Raw genomic sequence first — 17282 nt, forward strand, 5'->3', positions numbered from 1 at the left:
CATGACCGCATCAGTGGACAGAGGAGGAGTTGTGATCAGCTGATTTATGTAAAACTTTAAGTCATAAAATAAAATCAGTGGATGGTTTGCATGAAACTCGGTCTGGTGAAGCAGCACATCTGTGGAAGCTACAGACAGAGACCAGAACATGTTCTGAAACCAGGCACCTTACGTCTATTTACACACTGAAACTCAGCATTTTTGAATGAGTTCCAATGAGACTTGGGCTCTTTTTGAAACTGTCATCGCCCCCTGCTGGAAATCGCCTGGAATTACAGCTTTTCTGCACTTCTGCATTATCTTCATGTTTTACCAGTCCAGGTTGGTGCTTGGTTTGAACTTGGGGGTGTGCCAACAATCTCAACTTTAATCAGCACTACACAACTGCTATGGATACTTGTTTAATGTTGTGCATAACATTCAAGCAGTAAAAATCATTGAGAATATATGAAATAAAGCAAAGTAAAAGAAGTGAATTTATCTTCCGTAAGAGCTGAGACTGAGGTCAGAGCAGCTGAACCAGGTTACAGGACATTCATTCTGCATGTTGTCCTTGGGAAAAGCTTTCTGTGCTCCAGCAGCGGCTCCACTCATGCTCCCAATTCCAAAGCCAAAACACAGCATGGTCATTCTCTCCCCAGAAGTGTGTGCTGGTTTGGTGTTTGCTGTCAGCTCCTCTCAAGTGTCAAGCAGTTAGCGAACAAACCGTTACGGCATGTTTCACAGATAAAGTTTTCCACTTCAGACCAGTCAGCAGGATGAGCGACCATACACATGCTGAGCTGAACATAACCATTTAATCAACTGGACAATCTCAATACAGTTTCCATTAGTAGCAGAGCAAATTAATAATCACTTTTAATAATAAAACTGCAGGCCTTTACTGAAGTTCCTACTGTTCTGGGCCTCAATACAGAAAACATCCCTCCATTATAGATCTGAGCTCTTACATTCTAAAATACAGGGAACCCAAGTGGAAATCATAAAGTATGTGAAATTATCAACAGCCTTGTGATCTTAACAAGCCTCCACTATCATTATAGTTTTTGGCAGATTAACAATCAAGCCACCAACGTTACACTTAAAGATGTGAGAGGACCTTAAAGCAATGGAGAATAAAAAACCAAAAACAGCCCAAACAAATAAATAGGATAAAAATGTGCAAATAATTCAAGACCGATGTGTCCTGTGGACAAAAACACGCAGAGGCAACTTTTCACCAAGTTCTAGAGATCCTGTTATATGCTTCCCCCTTTCTTTTGGAAACAGCATTTGGTTGTCATTAAACTTTCACTGCTCAGAAGCACTAAAGATAGAAAGTTAAAAAGCAGGTGTTCTGCATGGACAAACCTATCTGTCAATAGTAAAACGTGCCGAAGTCGCCCAGGCCATTGCGTTTGAACAAGTTTCCTTGTATGGAGACAAAGATCGGGTGGTCCTTCAAGTCCTGGGTTGTCCAGATGCACGAAATGTCCTTGTTTCTGCTCAGCTGACGACCCAGATGCCACTTCCTGGTGCTGGGGGGCGCCGTTTCAGGCTCAGCAGTTTCTGAGGTGCTGCTGGTTGGCGGGGAGGGCATGGAGGGGAAATCTCCCTGCTGCTTCTCCTCCGCTGGCAGGCCAGCTGGGTCTTCTGAGCAGAAAGAAAAGACACATTCAGATTGTTGTAGATTCCAACATGGCCGCTGAGCGACCAGCTGCAGAGGCTCTCCACTTTGTTCTCCCACTTTTTTCTGTTTCTACTTGTGTACAGGCACGTTTCTCTGTTTTCTTTCAAAGTGGATGACTCACTGTGCAACTGTGCATGTGGGAAACCCACTTTCACTCTACTTCTACCATTTGCTCGATTACTTATGCTTTATTTGCACCTCTCATCAGATTTTGCACTCCCGTGTCCTACGAGCCTGTGCACCTGTAAAAAATCCTCTGCTGTGAGAATAATGAAGCCTGTTCTATTCCACTGACTGAGGGAAGCACCGACCTGCACATTTGGGCTTGACGAGATGCACGCCGTACCCTTCGTTGTTGTGGATCACGTTGTTTTCCATCGTGATGGATGGCATCACTTCCATTTCATCAGCAAAGTCCTCCAAAGACAGACACCCAGAGAGTTTTGAGGTATGTTTGTGGTTCCAACAGGAAGATTAAACATCAGCTGAGCACAGCTCCACGTCCCGTTGAAGATGGGGTCAAAGTTCATACATAAAGGTGAAATGATTTAAAGATAAGATTTCTGCAAACACAACCACGATAAGTACAGTTGCAACATTTCAAAAGAAGAAGCACATCGCAGTCTGACTCTGGGGTTTGGGCTCTTTTGGTCTCACCTTGATGAGGATCCCATCCTTGCAATGATGGATGCCATTACTAACCAGGCAGCAAATACTGCCGGGATAGATCTCCAGGCCGGCCCCCTGCGGACAGCACAGCACAAGATGAACCCCCGCATGTCCCCCTTCCGATCAGCTGGGACTGGCCCTGGCAGCTGGCTTGTGAGCGTCTCAGTAATCTTCAGGCTTGTTCAAGAGTTGCTCAATCAAAATTCGGACACAGTCTCTTGATGCTGTTTTAGGCAAAGACGTCTATGATTTCAGGTGCATGCTGTACTATGGGATTAAAGACCTGGTACAGTCCTTCAGCTTGATGTCTGGCCTGTTAAAATCTGATGGCCCTGTAATAACATGGCAGATGTCACCAATCACCAAACAATGTTGCAATAGAACTCAATAATAATAATTAAAAAACAATAAAATGCTCTGAAGCACTCCGACATTACTGAATTATACTATACTAGGGAGTGTCTGTGTGATGAGCAGTGTGTCGCTGTGGTATGTAAGGCTCCATTTACATTTTAAATACAATGTTTTCGCATTTTTGTCTCAAGCCTCTTTCACACTGGCCCAAAAAAAAAAACACTTAAACCCATTAATAATCGGCTCCTCATGGCAGTGTGAAAGGGTTTAATCGGCATTTCGACCCGGGTCTTTAAACCCTGCAATCGACGCAGATTTTTAGCGGGTCGCTGCTATCGGCTTTTAGTGGGAGGGGCGAAAGGGAGTGTGAAAGGAAGACGCGAGTCGACGCGGTAATTTATGTGATGACGTCGACGCAGCGCAGCTACGTTAGCGCGCTAGTTGTTGTTTCTGGACACAGCGGGAGATTTCCTTCGTCAAGATGACCCAGTATTGGCAAGACAGCGAGACCAGAGAGCTGCTCTGGATCCGTGGGGAAGAGGAGATCCGTCTACAGGGAACGGGACTGAGCTGTAGTCCATTAGGTGCGTTCGACATGAGAAAGACAGAGGCAGACTTTTAAGACTTTTGAGCCGCCCCGCCCAGATGTGGCCCGGCGTCACTGATACGTAGGATCTACGTAGGGCGTTGAAAACTCACAAGACCCAAACGAGATGGGTCCCAGAGGAGCCGCTGTGAGCTGCTGGAGAGCAACTCACGCTCCCTGGCCCACCGCTCTGGTTCAGACAGGCCGGGGACTGGACCGAGCCCACTCCTCATCAGTGATAACACGCTTCATTTGCATAAATACACACCCCTCGAGGTGGGAGTCATGAGAAACACAGACATGGAGAACATAGGGTTGTCCGAGTTGGAGGCAGACTTATAACTCCGCCCCACGGCGCCGTCTGCTTCGTCTGGCTCCGTCTGCCTCTGGCTTTGCCATCGTGAACACACCTGTTGTTTACTTTCGCTTTGCTCTGTCGCGCTGATGATGTCATCAACGTGGGACACCATCAGCATGGGAAAACACAGGCAGGCAGGTCTGCAGGCAGTGTGAAAGGAGTCAAAAGGCGATTGTTAGCGGGTGGAAAACACGGGTCGACCCGCTAGTTGCAGTGGGAACGGGGGATCAGAAAACTTTTGCCTTCACGCACGCAGCAATGTTTTGATAACATCAACTTCCACAAAAACGGCACAAACGCTGAAAACACTGCAGTGGTCATGGTATGCCACGAGTTGATGCTGTTTGCTTTTGTAATGAAACACACACTGCAGAGAACCATACACGCTGAACCAGGGGTGCCCAACCAGTGGAGTGTCACCAGGTAGGCCGCGAGGTGCAGGGGGAAAACAAAAAAAAAAAAACAAAGAAGAGAGTAATCTGCGCACGAGCAAGCGTGTGCGCACGCACGTAGCGCTTCATGCACGAGACAAACAACTGCCCCCCCCCCCCTCCCCCCCTGAGGGATTGGCAATTTGAAAAGTAGATCTTGGGTCAAAAAAGATTGGACACCCCTGCTCTAAACATTAACAATGGGAGAACACACACAGACAGACCACCAAGCTGGCCTGCTGTTACAGTGACCGTGGTCGTTCGCCCACAGGAAGCTGCTCTCCGTCACCGCCATGCCACAGCCACAGCTAGGTGAATGTGAAATACTTAGAGTGCTGAAGACACCAAAGTATGATTATGAAAAACTCTAATAGGTCTGTTCAAATAAGTTCTGTGAAAAAATCCATTTATTTCCATATGTTGTGTGAATAATGAAGCTCGCCGCACACTGAGACAGCGCTCCGGCTAACAGGAGACTGTGACGCTGTCGCCAGAACCTTCCAGCAAAGGAAGGCTGAGGAAGGATAACTACTTTTTTGCTGCCTGTCTTCAGTCTAAAACAAAATGCTTTTGAAAAAGCAAAACTTGTGTCTATCCTTGGACTACAATACAAATACAAACAAAATCTCAAAAAAGTGCTTTTTTGTTGTAAACAATTAGGACGGAACAGTCCTCAGGGCTGCAGGCTGCCACAATAAATGTCTGAGCTACAACATTTAGCCAAACAGGTGCATATTCTGTTTTAGGAATATCAACATACCAACATTTTCAGGGTAGCAGCTGAGACCTGTGAGGGCTCACGACATCTCCTGCTGTCGATAAAACCGGTTCGCTAGGAACTGAGGTGGCAGGAGCTACGACGCATGCTTTTGCTAGTGGCGCAGGAGTAATGTGTGACTTCTGTCACACTTCCTGTGTGAGTCTTCTCACCGCTCTCTCGTCGTTCACATGGGAAGCCAGAATAGCACCACACAACCCATTTATTTGACGAAGGAGCGATAGCCTAGCAGCTAATTCAACTTCGTCTTCCTACATATTGAAACAAGTGTTTTGCTACGGTAGGTGAGGAGGGTCAAAAATCATCAGTCTCGGTGGTGCACGGCGCCCTTTCACGTTTATTTCGTGCGTCTTTGAATTTTAATTTGTCATTTTTTGTATTTCGTGGACTTTTGTTACACCCCGACTAACTACGTTTTAACTCTATTCAGCCATCAGAAGCTGGCACGCCGTCTCTCTGGAAACTGGAAATGTTTTTCATCGTACCATGGTGGAGGAGTGCAGGTCCCATCCCATAATGAAAAGAGTTCATGTGTTTCCCACCTTGGAGCCGTACAGGTCACACATGCTCATGTTGAGACGGGCAGACGTTCGGACGATGACCCCGGTGGTCTCGCACTGCAGCACACAGTTCTCCATGTCCAGCGCTCCCTCACCAACACCTGAGGAACAGAGGAGGACATGGAGAGGCGAAACCTGCAGCCCCACGCGGCTCCCAGCTGGACGCCTGTCAGACAGCCACAGCCCAGGCAAACACCACTGCCTGACGCTGGCTGCAGCGCGCGCACGCGTGCATGCGCACGTGCGCAGAGTCCATGTAGAAAAAGAAAGAGGTATGCTCTGAGGTACCAGCTGGAGCTGCTGGAGGACTCTGGACCATCTCCTCATCAAGCTGCTGTAGGTGAAGACTTGATGTGTGTTACTTGTGTGGTCAGCCATACTTCAGACATTACTGCATGCTGATTGGTCCTTCATGCAGTGATGGAGCTTCACACACACACATCTTTATTTCCATAGTTCTTTAGATTATTACGTGCCGTTTCATTATTTTTTAAATAAATCTCCAAGAACAGTGTTGTCAGGATTGCTTCATAAAAGTAATCCAACTACTGGTTACAACTTGAAAGTACTTTGTTTCACAAGTAATCCATTACTAATTCATAACAACTTTAGTTGGAAAAAAGTATTGGCTGCTCAGTGCTTTGAAATGGACTTTATTAAAGTGCAAATTGTGTGATACCATATATGACCTCTGACCTCTGAATGTGAACGAATGTTGAACGGGGCTACGAGGAGCGTGAGGGACATTTCCACCACGTCCACTACGATGTCCAGTCATAAGACGCTACCTGAGGATTTCCCTTCAGCCACGGTGTGCAGATGGCGGCGCCGCTTCGTGGCGGCGGTCATTTGCACGCCTCGGCCGAGCGAGTTGGTCAGTGTGAAGGGGGGTCAGAGATGGCTATGAGTTTTCCCAGCACAGCCCGAGGGACTCACACAGGATGCCTTCGATAGCGCCATGCTGGATGAACTTGATGTTGGAAATCTTGACAGCTGCTCCTGTGGACTCCAGAAACGAATCCCCTGTGTTTCTCTTCTCAATCACCACTTCATCAGGAAAGCCGAAGCCTGGCACAAAGGAGACGGCACAGCCCTCAGTCAGTGGTGAATTACTGAACCCACCTGGTCCCACGGGACAACGTGAATCCAGTGAAATCAACCCAAACACAGACACAGTGTGTGTTTTACCACAGTGAAGAACAGTGAAGAGGTAAAACATGGCTGCTGTCTCAGCACCACATAACAGCTCAAACATAATCCGTACGAATGAAATCATCTCTGTCGGTCCTACGCTCTGAAATGAACTGTGACTTGAGAATGTGAACACCTGACAACTCATTAGAGGATGAAAGTGACGGAGGAAGAGACTGTACCCTCTATGGTGATGGAGTCTGGAATGTAGATGGAGTTACTGACACTGTAAACTCCTGGGAGCACCACCACCACATCGCCTTCGTAACACGAGTCCACTGCCGACGCCGGCTCTCTGTGGAACTAAACACAAAACACAGCCAAGCTTCTAAGACTTCCTGCAGTCTGGCACCAACTACAGGTCACAGCACACAACAGCAGTTAGAAACACAGACCAGTCAAAACTGATTTAGAATGGGTTTTTAAATCTTGTAACTGTGACAGTTATGCAGATAAATGTGAGCATCTCTGCTATAACTGAATAAAGAGACGGAGCAGGACGCGATCCAGACCTGGATCTCAGTGTCGTCAGCGGAGCACAGGGGGGTCAGTCTGGTGTTGAGGAGAGACTGGAGCTGGCTGCTGCTGCAGGACGCTGAGACCACGTGAACCACCTTCTTACTGGACTCTCTGGGCCCGCGGGTCACAACACTCTGACTCCTCACGTTGCCTTTGTAGGCCAGCACATACCTCAACAGAGGAAAGAAGTGAAAAGATCCAGTTATTAGAGACCTGCAGAAAATTCACCTCTCAACAGGCATAACCTGCTCCAACACACTGACCGTCTGCAGTCTGCAGAGAACACACTGCGGCACAGCAGGAGCCAGGCTGCAGCCACCAGGGATGTGGAGATTAATCGATATCGATCGTGATCGAGATACATACGTGCGAGATACGAGTGTATCGATTCATTCAGTGTGTATCGATGCGATGATATCATGATATCATGATGCATCGTTCGCTGTGTGCCTAATCGGTAATCTTCAAAGTTGCATCGGTTTTTACACGTTGTACTGCCTTCTGTCTTGTTTTTCCAAGGCGTCTTGAATGCACCATCATTCCCGAAGACGGACGGAAGCCATATGCGCATGCGCTCACACACACACACACATACACTGTGCTACAAGTTACAACAACATGGCGGAGTGCAGCAGCGGCACCTTTTTTGTGTCTGTGCGTCCAGTGGCTGGCTAACAGCTGTTAGCATCGTAGTTAGCTTAGCTCAACTACCGCAGGTGAAGAGGAGACAGAGCCAGACTGAGAAAGTGGACAAAATCCTCCTTCCAGTGGTCCAGGGGACGGCGTGTTAGCACGCCAAGTGAATCCGAATGGTTATAAAATATTTTAAAAGACGTGTTTTTTTTTTCAATCCGTTAAAATGATGTTTTGATACACAGACCTGAGCATGCGCAGTGCTCCACAGAGGGATATACCGGCACACAGCAGTAGCAGCATAGACTCAGCCGCTGTGCTCCGGTATATCCTTCCGCGGAGCCAGCCACTGGACGCACAGACACAAAAAAGGTATTTATGAGCTTATCTCACTTTGTAAATGATCAGGAATGATCAGGTTTGTTGGAGCCAGGACTTCTGTCCCGCTGACTCCACCCGGTTCTCTTATTCTATGCTTGGTATAAAGAATGCCAAAACAACTGACTTCAGATTATTACCATTTATTTAAGTATAGCCAAATGTAATGTTCAGCGCTGGACCTTACAGGGAAAGATACAAAGTATTTCGCCCCGAAAGGATCCTGATTGTTGATGAATCAGAGTTTTTATTCCATGTTCTTCTGGGCTGGGCCCCGACAGAGAGGCTGGACTTTGTTCGCAATTGGACAATTTGGTATTGATGTCAGCTGCCAACCAAGAGCTGACATCCTTATCCGGTATGTTTTGGAACACTAGTGAGTGTGTGTTGGTTTCTCCGGAACGTGTGGGTATGTTTACACCTTAGCAGAGCATCTTATAACCTTGGTGTACTTCTTTCAGGAAAGGCCTAATATACAGTTAATACAATTATTCCATAGTAGTAGTGCCAATTAAAGTATATCCCTAACAGGTTTGGGATTCAAACCTCAGATTCCAGGAGCACTTCTCTAACCTATCTGGGCCATTGCCCACTCTATGCTGTTTCTTCACTTTCTGTGTGTGTGTGTGTGTGTGTGTGTGTGTGTGTGTGTGTGTGTGTGTGTGTGTGTGTGTGTGTGTGTGTGTGTGTGTGTGTGTTGTCATGAAGTCCATGCAGCAGTCGTACCTCAACAGGGGACTCTCGATGATGTGAAGCTTTCGCTTGAAGGTGTCCAACTGATCGCAGAGCTTCAAACCCTCCACCATGGACACGTTGTCCAGCTCAGAGTCCGAGTCCGGACTCAGAGAGTTCCGCAGCACGCTGAACTGCTGGAAGCAGTGGCTGCAGCTCTCCAGTAAGGACTGGTACTCCTCAACCAGGCCAGCCGGGACTCTGTCCTCCAAGATGTCGTAACATCTGAAAGAATACAAACTTGAAAAAAAGACTGAGCACCACAGTGTTCCCCTGACAGGGTGTACTCACAGTCTGAGACGGGGTTCCACACAGCGCACAAAGTAGTCAAAGTCATCATCTTCATCTTCCTCATCCCACTCTCTCCAGATGTGTTTGTAGAAAAATCTGCGCGTACAAAAGAGATGAAATCAAGCTCTTTGGTTTTATGAAGAAAGAGCGATATAGATGAGCGGACCTTCACCTGAGGTGCTCAAGAGCTAGAGCAGTCTGGTCCAATTCCCCGGACTCCTCGTACACCACGTGCAGCTCCTGTAGTGTAACTTTGTGCTGAGTGACTTCCAGAAGAGATCTGAGAGTGTCCTTGGTGAGTTCACAGCCTCGGATGTCACACTGCATCGGCAGCACCAGCTTCACACACGCCTTCAGGTCCCTCAGGTCCACGTCCCGCACCTGAAACCAGCACCGCCAACAAGTCCAGTTTCACTGTTCACCATTACACAAACTTGTTTTGCTGTGTTTAACTTCCAACCCTCCTGAGAGGACCAATAAATGTCACTACGTCTAAATATGTAAAATCATATAAAAGTAGTTACAGAACAATGAACTACATGTTGTTTTTCATTTTAAATGCACTGGTGATGAGTGTTACTGGGCTTAATGTGTGTGTGTGTGTGTGTGTGTGTGTGTGTGTGTGTGTGTGTGAGAGCTCCTTTCACTGACTTTACTGTTGCTACATAGTCAGTAAATTTCTGAAACTGGAAACTGAACTCAGAAACAGTTTATGAAACTCCTAAAATAATCAAGGTTTAAGCAAAGTTAAGAAAAAAAGCTTCACCTCCACAAGAACATCAAATACATCAGTGGACCACACAGCCAACCAATCAGAGAGCACCACCACCTTCTCCAGGTAGTCTGCTATGAAGGCCCGCACCTCCGAGGGCTTACAGTCTCCTGAAGAGGGAAACGAGCATGAAAACAGCTAAACAGATGAGAGGGATGGCCGAAATCACTGGAGGGATGCCGTGTGACGCTGGTTACCAAGCATATAGTCCTGGTATGCCTTAAACCTCTCGTAGAACAGGAGGCGGCTGGTCTGGAACGTGTCCGGTAGACCTGAGCCCCCTCCAGGCCATTCACACCTCTGCAGCTGGCTCCCTGAATGCTCAGCTTCAAACAGGTTTGTGCCGCTGTCGTGGTCAGAGCAGCTGTCGTCTTCATGGGCTTTCTCATCCTCTCCATGCAGACTCTGACCTGTTGGGAAAACACGTTTCAATGCTGAGAAAGCCAGAGTCCTACTGTGCCGGTGAAGGCACCGGAAGGCTAAATAAAGAATGCACTTGACTGTTTGACATGTATTTTGGATGGAAATGTCTTAAGTGCTGCTAGATAAGAATTCAAATGGCATTGTTGAGTTTATGTGTGTGGCAGGAGTGGGGACCAAAGTGACCAACAAGAGATCAGAAATGCAACAATGAAGCTGACTCCTATGTGCCTCAGCTGTCGTTTTACTGTGCAAATCTTCAATGTGGTTTCCTCATTGCTGCCATCAAAAGCACACCCTGGGTGGAGTCTGTTCAATGTGGCAGGGGCTCTTCACGTTATTTTATCAGGAAATATCAGCTTGTTGGAAAGGGATTTGGTTAACTAAACTTAACTAAACTAAACTAAACTAAATTAAACTAAACCAAACTAGACTAAACTAAACTATCTAAACTATACTAACTAAATACTAGTTTAAATACTAAACTATCCACAAAGCTGCCCCAGGAGCTAGAATGCTGTGGGAAGTACGGTGCACTGAGCCCTGTCCTCTAATGTCTGAATGTTCTTCCCTTTAGTCCCTTCATTGCTTTTCCCCTGCTGTCCCCCCCTTTGAGGGGGAGTCTTCTCCAGTTTCAGTTGCTGACTCCACTATTACGAGGGCCTACGAACAAGCTCCGGTCGGACCGGGAGGACACTCCTGTCGGTCCTGCCCGCGGACTGGCTTCGGTTCTACTGCTGGACCGTCCAACGGACTGTCCTCAACATAGTCCTAGGCTTTACTTCTTATTGTCTCATGCTAGCTGTTGCCAAAGCTGTCCGTCCCTGGGAGAGGGATCCCTCCATACTGTGGTTCTCCCCAAGATCTCTTCTTTTCCCACTGGGTTTCTGGAGTTTTTTCTTGCCGGATGTGAGGGTGTAAGGCGGTGGTTGCTTCGTTTTGTCTCGTTACTGTGAATTTGACATATTAACGTTATGCTTATTCACTGTTTTTATTTTTACCAACCAATGTAACATCTTGAAGCCTCTGAGGCAGCTGTTGTTGTGATACTGGGCTATACAAAAATACATTGATTGACTGATTGATTGAACATATCACCATGTCTTGCCGCTAACACTCTTCTTCTAACAACATGCAGAGAGCCTGCAGCGCCCTTCTTCTTCTGTGGTGTCTGTGTAAAATAAGGTTGAACATGCAAACAGCACACCTAGTGGCATGAAGTGCAATTGCAGTCATGGCGTCGCCTGTGGCCGTGGTCTGAATGGGGATCTCCTGGGGTTATTCCAAATGTTTCAGAAACCAGAATAATTATCTTAACACGAATATTGACTGCACGTAAACGCAGACAGTGTCGTCTTTTTAGGCCACTGCACCGTACGAGCAACATTCTAAGAGGAGAAAAAAAGATCACATGCATTATTACTTTTGTCTATTTTTTTTGTATTATTGTATTGTTACATTTTAAGTCTAATCTGTCCAATCTTGATTATTTAAATTTTGTACATTTGATGCAAGCATTAATGATGGCAGCAGCATATTTATCATCATAACTTGAAAATAATGTTTCCATTCTAAAGCACCTTCATTATCTCCAGGCGGTTTCTTTAGTTTTTTAATCTTTTATAGCAACGAAAATCCTCAGGGCTGTAAACTGTCACACTTTAACTAACGATCGTTCAGTTCTTCTCTTTTACTGAAAAAAAAACAAAACGGTGCATCGCAAGATTTTATTATCTTGGTGCTAGATTTTTTTCCCCCATTTACTGCACTGTTCAGTGAGATTGTTGTTATATTTTTCTATGTTTATATTAGTTAATTTGCATTGCTATTTGCTTGGTTTGTTAATAAAATGTTTAACTATTCTATAGGCTCTATGTACAACTCAACCACTTCCTGAACTTCAGGATTTTCCTTGTTTCCTGTCTTTCGTGATAGGATGAGCTGATTATACAGGTGTGTCTGAAGTTGTTACAGAGGTCAGACACACCTGCATTAATCAGCTCGTCCTGTCATGAAAGACAGGAAACAAGGGAAATCCTGAAGTTCAGTAAGTGGTGAAGTTGTGCATAGAGTCCATAGTTCTAGTTTTCAGTGCAGATGCTTTAAAACTGGTTTAGAAACAAAATAACATATTGTGATTATAATCGAGATTGAATTATATGGAAAAAAAAATCGTGATCATTTTTTTTACCATATCGCACAGCCCTAGGTGGGAGCCAACTCGTGTGGATCTTTACCACTAATAAACCGTAGCTTCTCAAAATATCGGGATTTCTCTTGTAACCCAAGGCCTTCCTGGGATTCCTGTGCTTCTTCAGTCCGTTTTGACGAGCTTTCGACACGGCTGAACGCACTCAAATTGTTCCATAACACACAATTGCGACTACTGTCAGTATGATTGTTCACACTGAGTGTCTCCAATATGGCGGCGCAGCGAGGGTACCGCCCAAGTCGTGACGTCGGTGAAAACTCTCTATACAAGCTTATCATCGGTAGAACGGCCTGGTCCAGATTTGAGAGGTCTAGGTCGAGTGGTTTTCAGTCTGGGCCTGATTCAACGTGGTCCAGAGGTGGAAAATATGGTCAAACAAGCACTTTTTCCATTTCCACAAATCAGAAAAAAGCACTTTAATAAAACTTTAACATCTTTGGAAAAACTGAGTCCAGATTTGAGAAGCATGGATCCAGTGGTTTTTGATTTGGACCTGGTCCATAGTGGTCCAGGTGTTATAAACACAGTCACATGTGATGTTTTTCCATTTTCACAAATCCAATAAGTTTGACAAATCATCACAAACAGTGTTTTGATTAAACTCAGCATCTGTAAAATAACCTGGTCCAGATCCGAGTAGTCTCCGTCCAGAGGTTTTCGATCTGGACCTCCTTCAATGTGTTATAGTGATATAGATTACTGTAAAAATTCTCTTTCTCTTTGTCACAAATATATTTTAGGCTGCACATTTCAATATTAGTTTTCTGGCAACGGTTTCGTCTCAATCAAAATGTTAAACGCGGTTCTACTTAAAAACACAAAGAACGGAGAACAGTCAGCCGCTCCAACTGGGAAACTTTCCCTGAACGTCTCCCTGAAATGCCGGACGCCACCTTCAGCCTCGGTTCTGACAGAGCCGGAGGAGAGGGGGGCAGCGGGGACAACACATCAGGGCGACAGCCTGGAGTTAAACCGAGATCGGTGCGCATCTCACCTGGAACGGATGGATCCAGATCAGCCTGGTTCGACGCGTTCGGCTCCAGCTCACCTTGAAAGGCGCGATCCGGATCGTCCGGGTTCGACATACCGCTTCCAGTGAACGACCTTCGACCTTTTTCGACAAGGACAGAGGATATCTGAAGGCTCAGAGCGCCGGACACTCCACAATTTGGTCGTTTTCAGCTCGATACGCCGTCAACTCCTCCGGGCGCCCAGTCACTTCAAAATAAACGGTTCACACAGTGGCAGCCAATCAGACGGGCGGAGCAGCGCAAGCCCCGCCTCTTCCCTTGATTTAAGCCAATGGAAAAACAGAAGAAGCAACGAGCATGCGCTTTAAGGAACAGAACATTGAACATAGAACGAAGAACATAGATACACACGAGTAGAACGCGTGTGCGCAAACACCGCATTGCATCATATCATATCATATCAGATCATATATGTTGCACATTGAAAATGTGCTGAAACAAGTAATGGTAACATAGGAAAGATGATGCAGGCTTTTATCCCTTTAAATATTATCCTCTGAGAATTCATACTTCCATCAGACTTTTAAAAAGGTCAATTTTTTGAGAAAATTGTCAGAATAATTTCATATTTACACTTAAATGAGAAATTGTAATTTGCAGATATATTCATCAACACAGTAAAATCTACACCTGCATCAAAAAGTAATGACTGAAACAAAACAAAGCAGGAGAGCAGTTAGGCAAATGTTCTCTTTCCTGTGGACCTTGAAAGCAGCATTGCACATGACGTCAGGCACACAGGTGAGAGGGCACACCTGAGCATGCACATACATGCACACCCTGAAGCTCACCTGCGGCATGCGGAAGTTTTCCTGGTGCACAGTTCAGGTAGTCGCATTGTTTCTGATGGAGTGCCTTTAACATTAATGTCCGAAGATTTCTCTGATTGATCTCATCTCAGCATGGACTCCATGGCCGAGGAGGTAAGCATTCTCTCTTTAACACCATTCTCTTCCCAGCAGGACACATAGCTCACCGTGTAGTGGTGAAACAATTATCTATGTTATCTGACAAGACGCATGAACTCCACCACATTTCAAAACCACTTTCATCTCATCTTTTAGTCTGAACACTCACAAAACCACATTTATTTTCATCCACCACCAATGCCTGCTTGTAAAACACACAGTCAGTGGTTGGGTTTATAAAATTCAGCAAAGAATGTTGTGATAATCACATCAATGGTCTCTAGTCTCATTTGCTGATCACCTAATTTACCGCATATCAGATGAAGGGTGAGTCTGTGGATCACCCAGCTGCTATGAGGTTTTTAATGGCAATTTTGAAAAACAGCATTCCAGGTGGCAAAGAAAGCACTTTTATAGACATTTATGAGAACATAGATAGAAATATTTGCAGTCTTCTCCCTATTCCTCACACTTTTTGCAGAAAATTTGATTGTAAATTTCTGTGGAAAAAAGTATGAATTTTGCTGAGGGAACTAGTTCAAAGTTTAATTAAATCATGGTCTTGAATAAGAGCTTCAGATAGAATAAGAAGGTAAAATTAAAGCTACTATTTTCATCTTACAAAGTTCTTATTGCATTCACTATCAGAGTGGTATTTTTTAACAATTCAATTAGTTTATAATGGAATTTTACAGTAGAAATTTACTTAAAATGCTCTGCATGAATCAAAATTCGTTCAAACAATACGAGGGGGGACCCAAAAGTTTCCGGACTGATTCTATTAATAAAAAATACAATGAATTTCCGACTTTGGCCGCTAGATGTCGCTACAGGATAACCTCATGCATAACTGTGCCAGGTTTGGTCTTCCCCCGTGATGCGGTCAGCTGACAGTCACTGTTTGTGTTGACAGAGTGACACCCCGCTCTGCGATTTTTCAAGATGGCGGATATCCTCGGATATGCGCTCTGTCAAAACATTTTGTTTTTTATTGGGAAAACAGCGGCAGAAACACTCACCATGTTGCAGACATTCTTTAAGAAGGATTCTTAGGGTGTCTGAGTGGTTTGGGCCCTTTAAGAGTAATCAGATTACATCAGGAAGACCAGGCACGCAGAGGACAACAATCCACTTCCAGAACAGAGGAAAACGTCACAAAAACTGAAGAAGACGTCCTGGTAGATCCACGCAGGACTTTTGATGACATTGCAGAACTGATGGGAGTATTGCAGAGATCCAGACTGATCATCCTCAGGCGGTTATTAGAAGCAGTGAGACGAAGGCACCCGGAAATGGCCTCATCATAACAGACAGCAGACCACAGGACGCCCCGTTACGCACAGAAATAGCACCAGATGTTGTGCCTAAAGCATATTTTTTTACTAAAACCGTGACCAGCCAGCCTCCCCACCGCCATATTCCCCTGATCTGGCCCCGGGTGACGGCTTTTTGTTGTCAAAGATGAAACTGGAGCGGCAGCGGAAAGGTAAGACAGGCATACAGGCGGGGGAGGGGGAATCGAAGTTCTGTCTTATCGGTACAGTTACGCACGGTCATGGCGACTCTTCTGAACAGTGAAAATCTCGGGTGCAGCGTTGTATTCAAGCCAAAGGAGAGTATTTTGAAGGTGACAGTTTCAAATAATTTCGAAGATTAAAAAATAAAAAGTTATAACCACAGTCTGGGAACTTTTGGGTCCCCCCTCGTATAATAAAAAATATCATAAAAGTCCATAGTGGTTCATTTAGTAGTCAGTTCCGTCTATAGTGGGTTCATTCAGTGGTCGATGTTTCTGCACATTGGTTGCAGTGAAGACAAGGAACATTTAAAAGAGTGAAATGGAAGAGCCAGTGGTGACAGTGGAATCACCAATCAAAGAAAAATGAGTGAAGGCAGTTAAGGCCCCTACATCCTCCACAAGAACAAGAACAAAGTTCGGCAGGATGACGTCATCAAGCTGCCGAAGAAAGTTCGGCTGCCTGCTGATATTTCATCCTCCAGCCAAGCCAGAAATCAAAGGCCACGCCCCTCTGAGACCACGCCCCCCTCAGTGCTGTAATTACAGGTTAAAATATTCATAGGTGATTAGGTACAGTTCATGTTGTCGTTAATTACTTTTGAAAATATGTGTATAAATAAGTTAAAGGTGCATTAAAGAGTTTGCATGTTTTATGCGAAACAGCGCCTCCTTGGGCATAATGCAGCTTAGTGAAAAACTCGAGGGGATCTCCTTCCTCGCTCGTTTAGTAGCACTCAAGTAAAATGTAAGTTTCTTTTCCCTGGTGGAGTCTGTGTGGAGCTGTGGCAGTGCTAGAAGCCAGTCTGTTCTTACTTTCTGGAAGATCCTGCTCAGTTGTTGCTCACTAAGCATCTGGTGGAGTAATGGCGGACATAATGAAACCTAACCAGCCGGAGCGCGCATTACGTCATTCCTCTCAAATTCTCCCCAAAAAAACTCTGGTGCCGGACCGGCACTGTGACTTTCAAGTGACAATTTAGCGCTGTTAGAGGTACTTGTAATGAATATGTCAGGGCACATTGTACACATCATTAAAAATGTGTAACATATTTATGCAGCCGCTCCTCTAACTCGGTTACCCTGGCCTCCAGCGCTGTCAATACACTGCACTTTATGCAAATACCCCTATCGTCCAGGGAGGCAGGGTTCTGACTCAACATACGGCACACTGAGCAGGAAAGAAAAGAAGACAGAGGGGAGGACGCCATAGCGGTCCCGGCGGACCAAGCTAGTTAGCACGCTAAGCTAGTTAGCACGCCGGTGGCGCTAAC

The 17282-nt window shown here is 45.6% G+C and overlaps 2 protein-coding genes across 4 annotated transcripts in view; one reads left to right on the top strand and one right to left on the bottom strand.

Moving 5' to 3' along the window:
• Positions 1-485: 485 nt before the first annotated feature.
• On the bottom strand, positions 486-13751 carry shcbp1 (SHC SH2-domain binding protein 1). 2 transcript variants are annotated; one of them, XM_030092108.1, is made up of 13 exons: positions 13548-13751; positions 10119-10331; positions 9916-10028; positions 9322-9530; positions 9150-9245; positions 8853-9083; positions 7109-7286; positions 6779-6899; positions 6342-6473; positions 5388-5506; positions 2327-2413; positions 1981-2086; positions 486-1632 (listed from the first exon to the last, which is right to left on the bottom strand). In XM_030092108.1, exons 1-13 carry the CDS (start codon positions 13636-13638, stop codon positions 1358-1360), a joined length of 1971 nt encoding a protein of 656 aa, XP_029947968.1. In that variant the 5' UTR covers positions 13639-13751; the 3' UTR covers positions 486-1357. The 2 variants fall into 2 exon arrangements, with proteins under 2 accessions (XP_029947968.1, XP_029947960.1); XM_030092100.1 differs by having other exon boundaries at positions 9916-10031.
• A 625-nt stretch (positions 13752-14376) lies between these two features.
• LOC115391075 (anoctamin-9-like) overlaps positions 14377-17282 on the top strand; it is a 151334-nt gene continuing 148428 nt past the window's right edge. For both annotated transcript variants that reach the window (XM_030095175.1, XM_030095185.1), the window contains exon 1: positions 14377-14507. In XM_030095175.1, coding sequence (XP_029951035.1) covers positions 14487-14507 — 21 coding nt within the window. In that variant the 5' untranslated portion in view covers positions 14377-14486. The remainder of the gene's footprint in view (positions 14508-17282) is intronic.

Source organism: Salarias fasciatus, chromosome 1 (genome assembly GCF_902148845.1).
Source record: "Salarias fasciatus chromosome 1, fSalaFa1.1, whole genome shotgun sequence".
NCBI lineage: Eukaryota > Metazoa > Chordata > Actinopteri > Blenniiformes > Blenniidae > Salarias > Salarias fasciatus.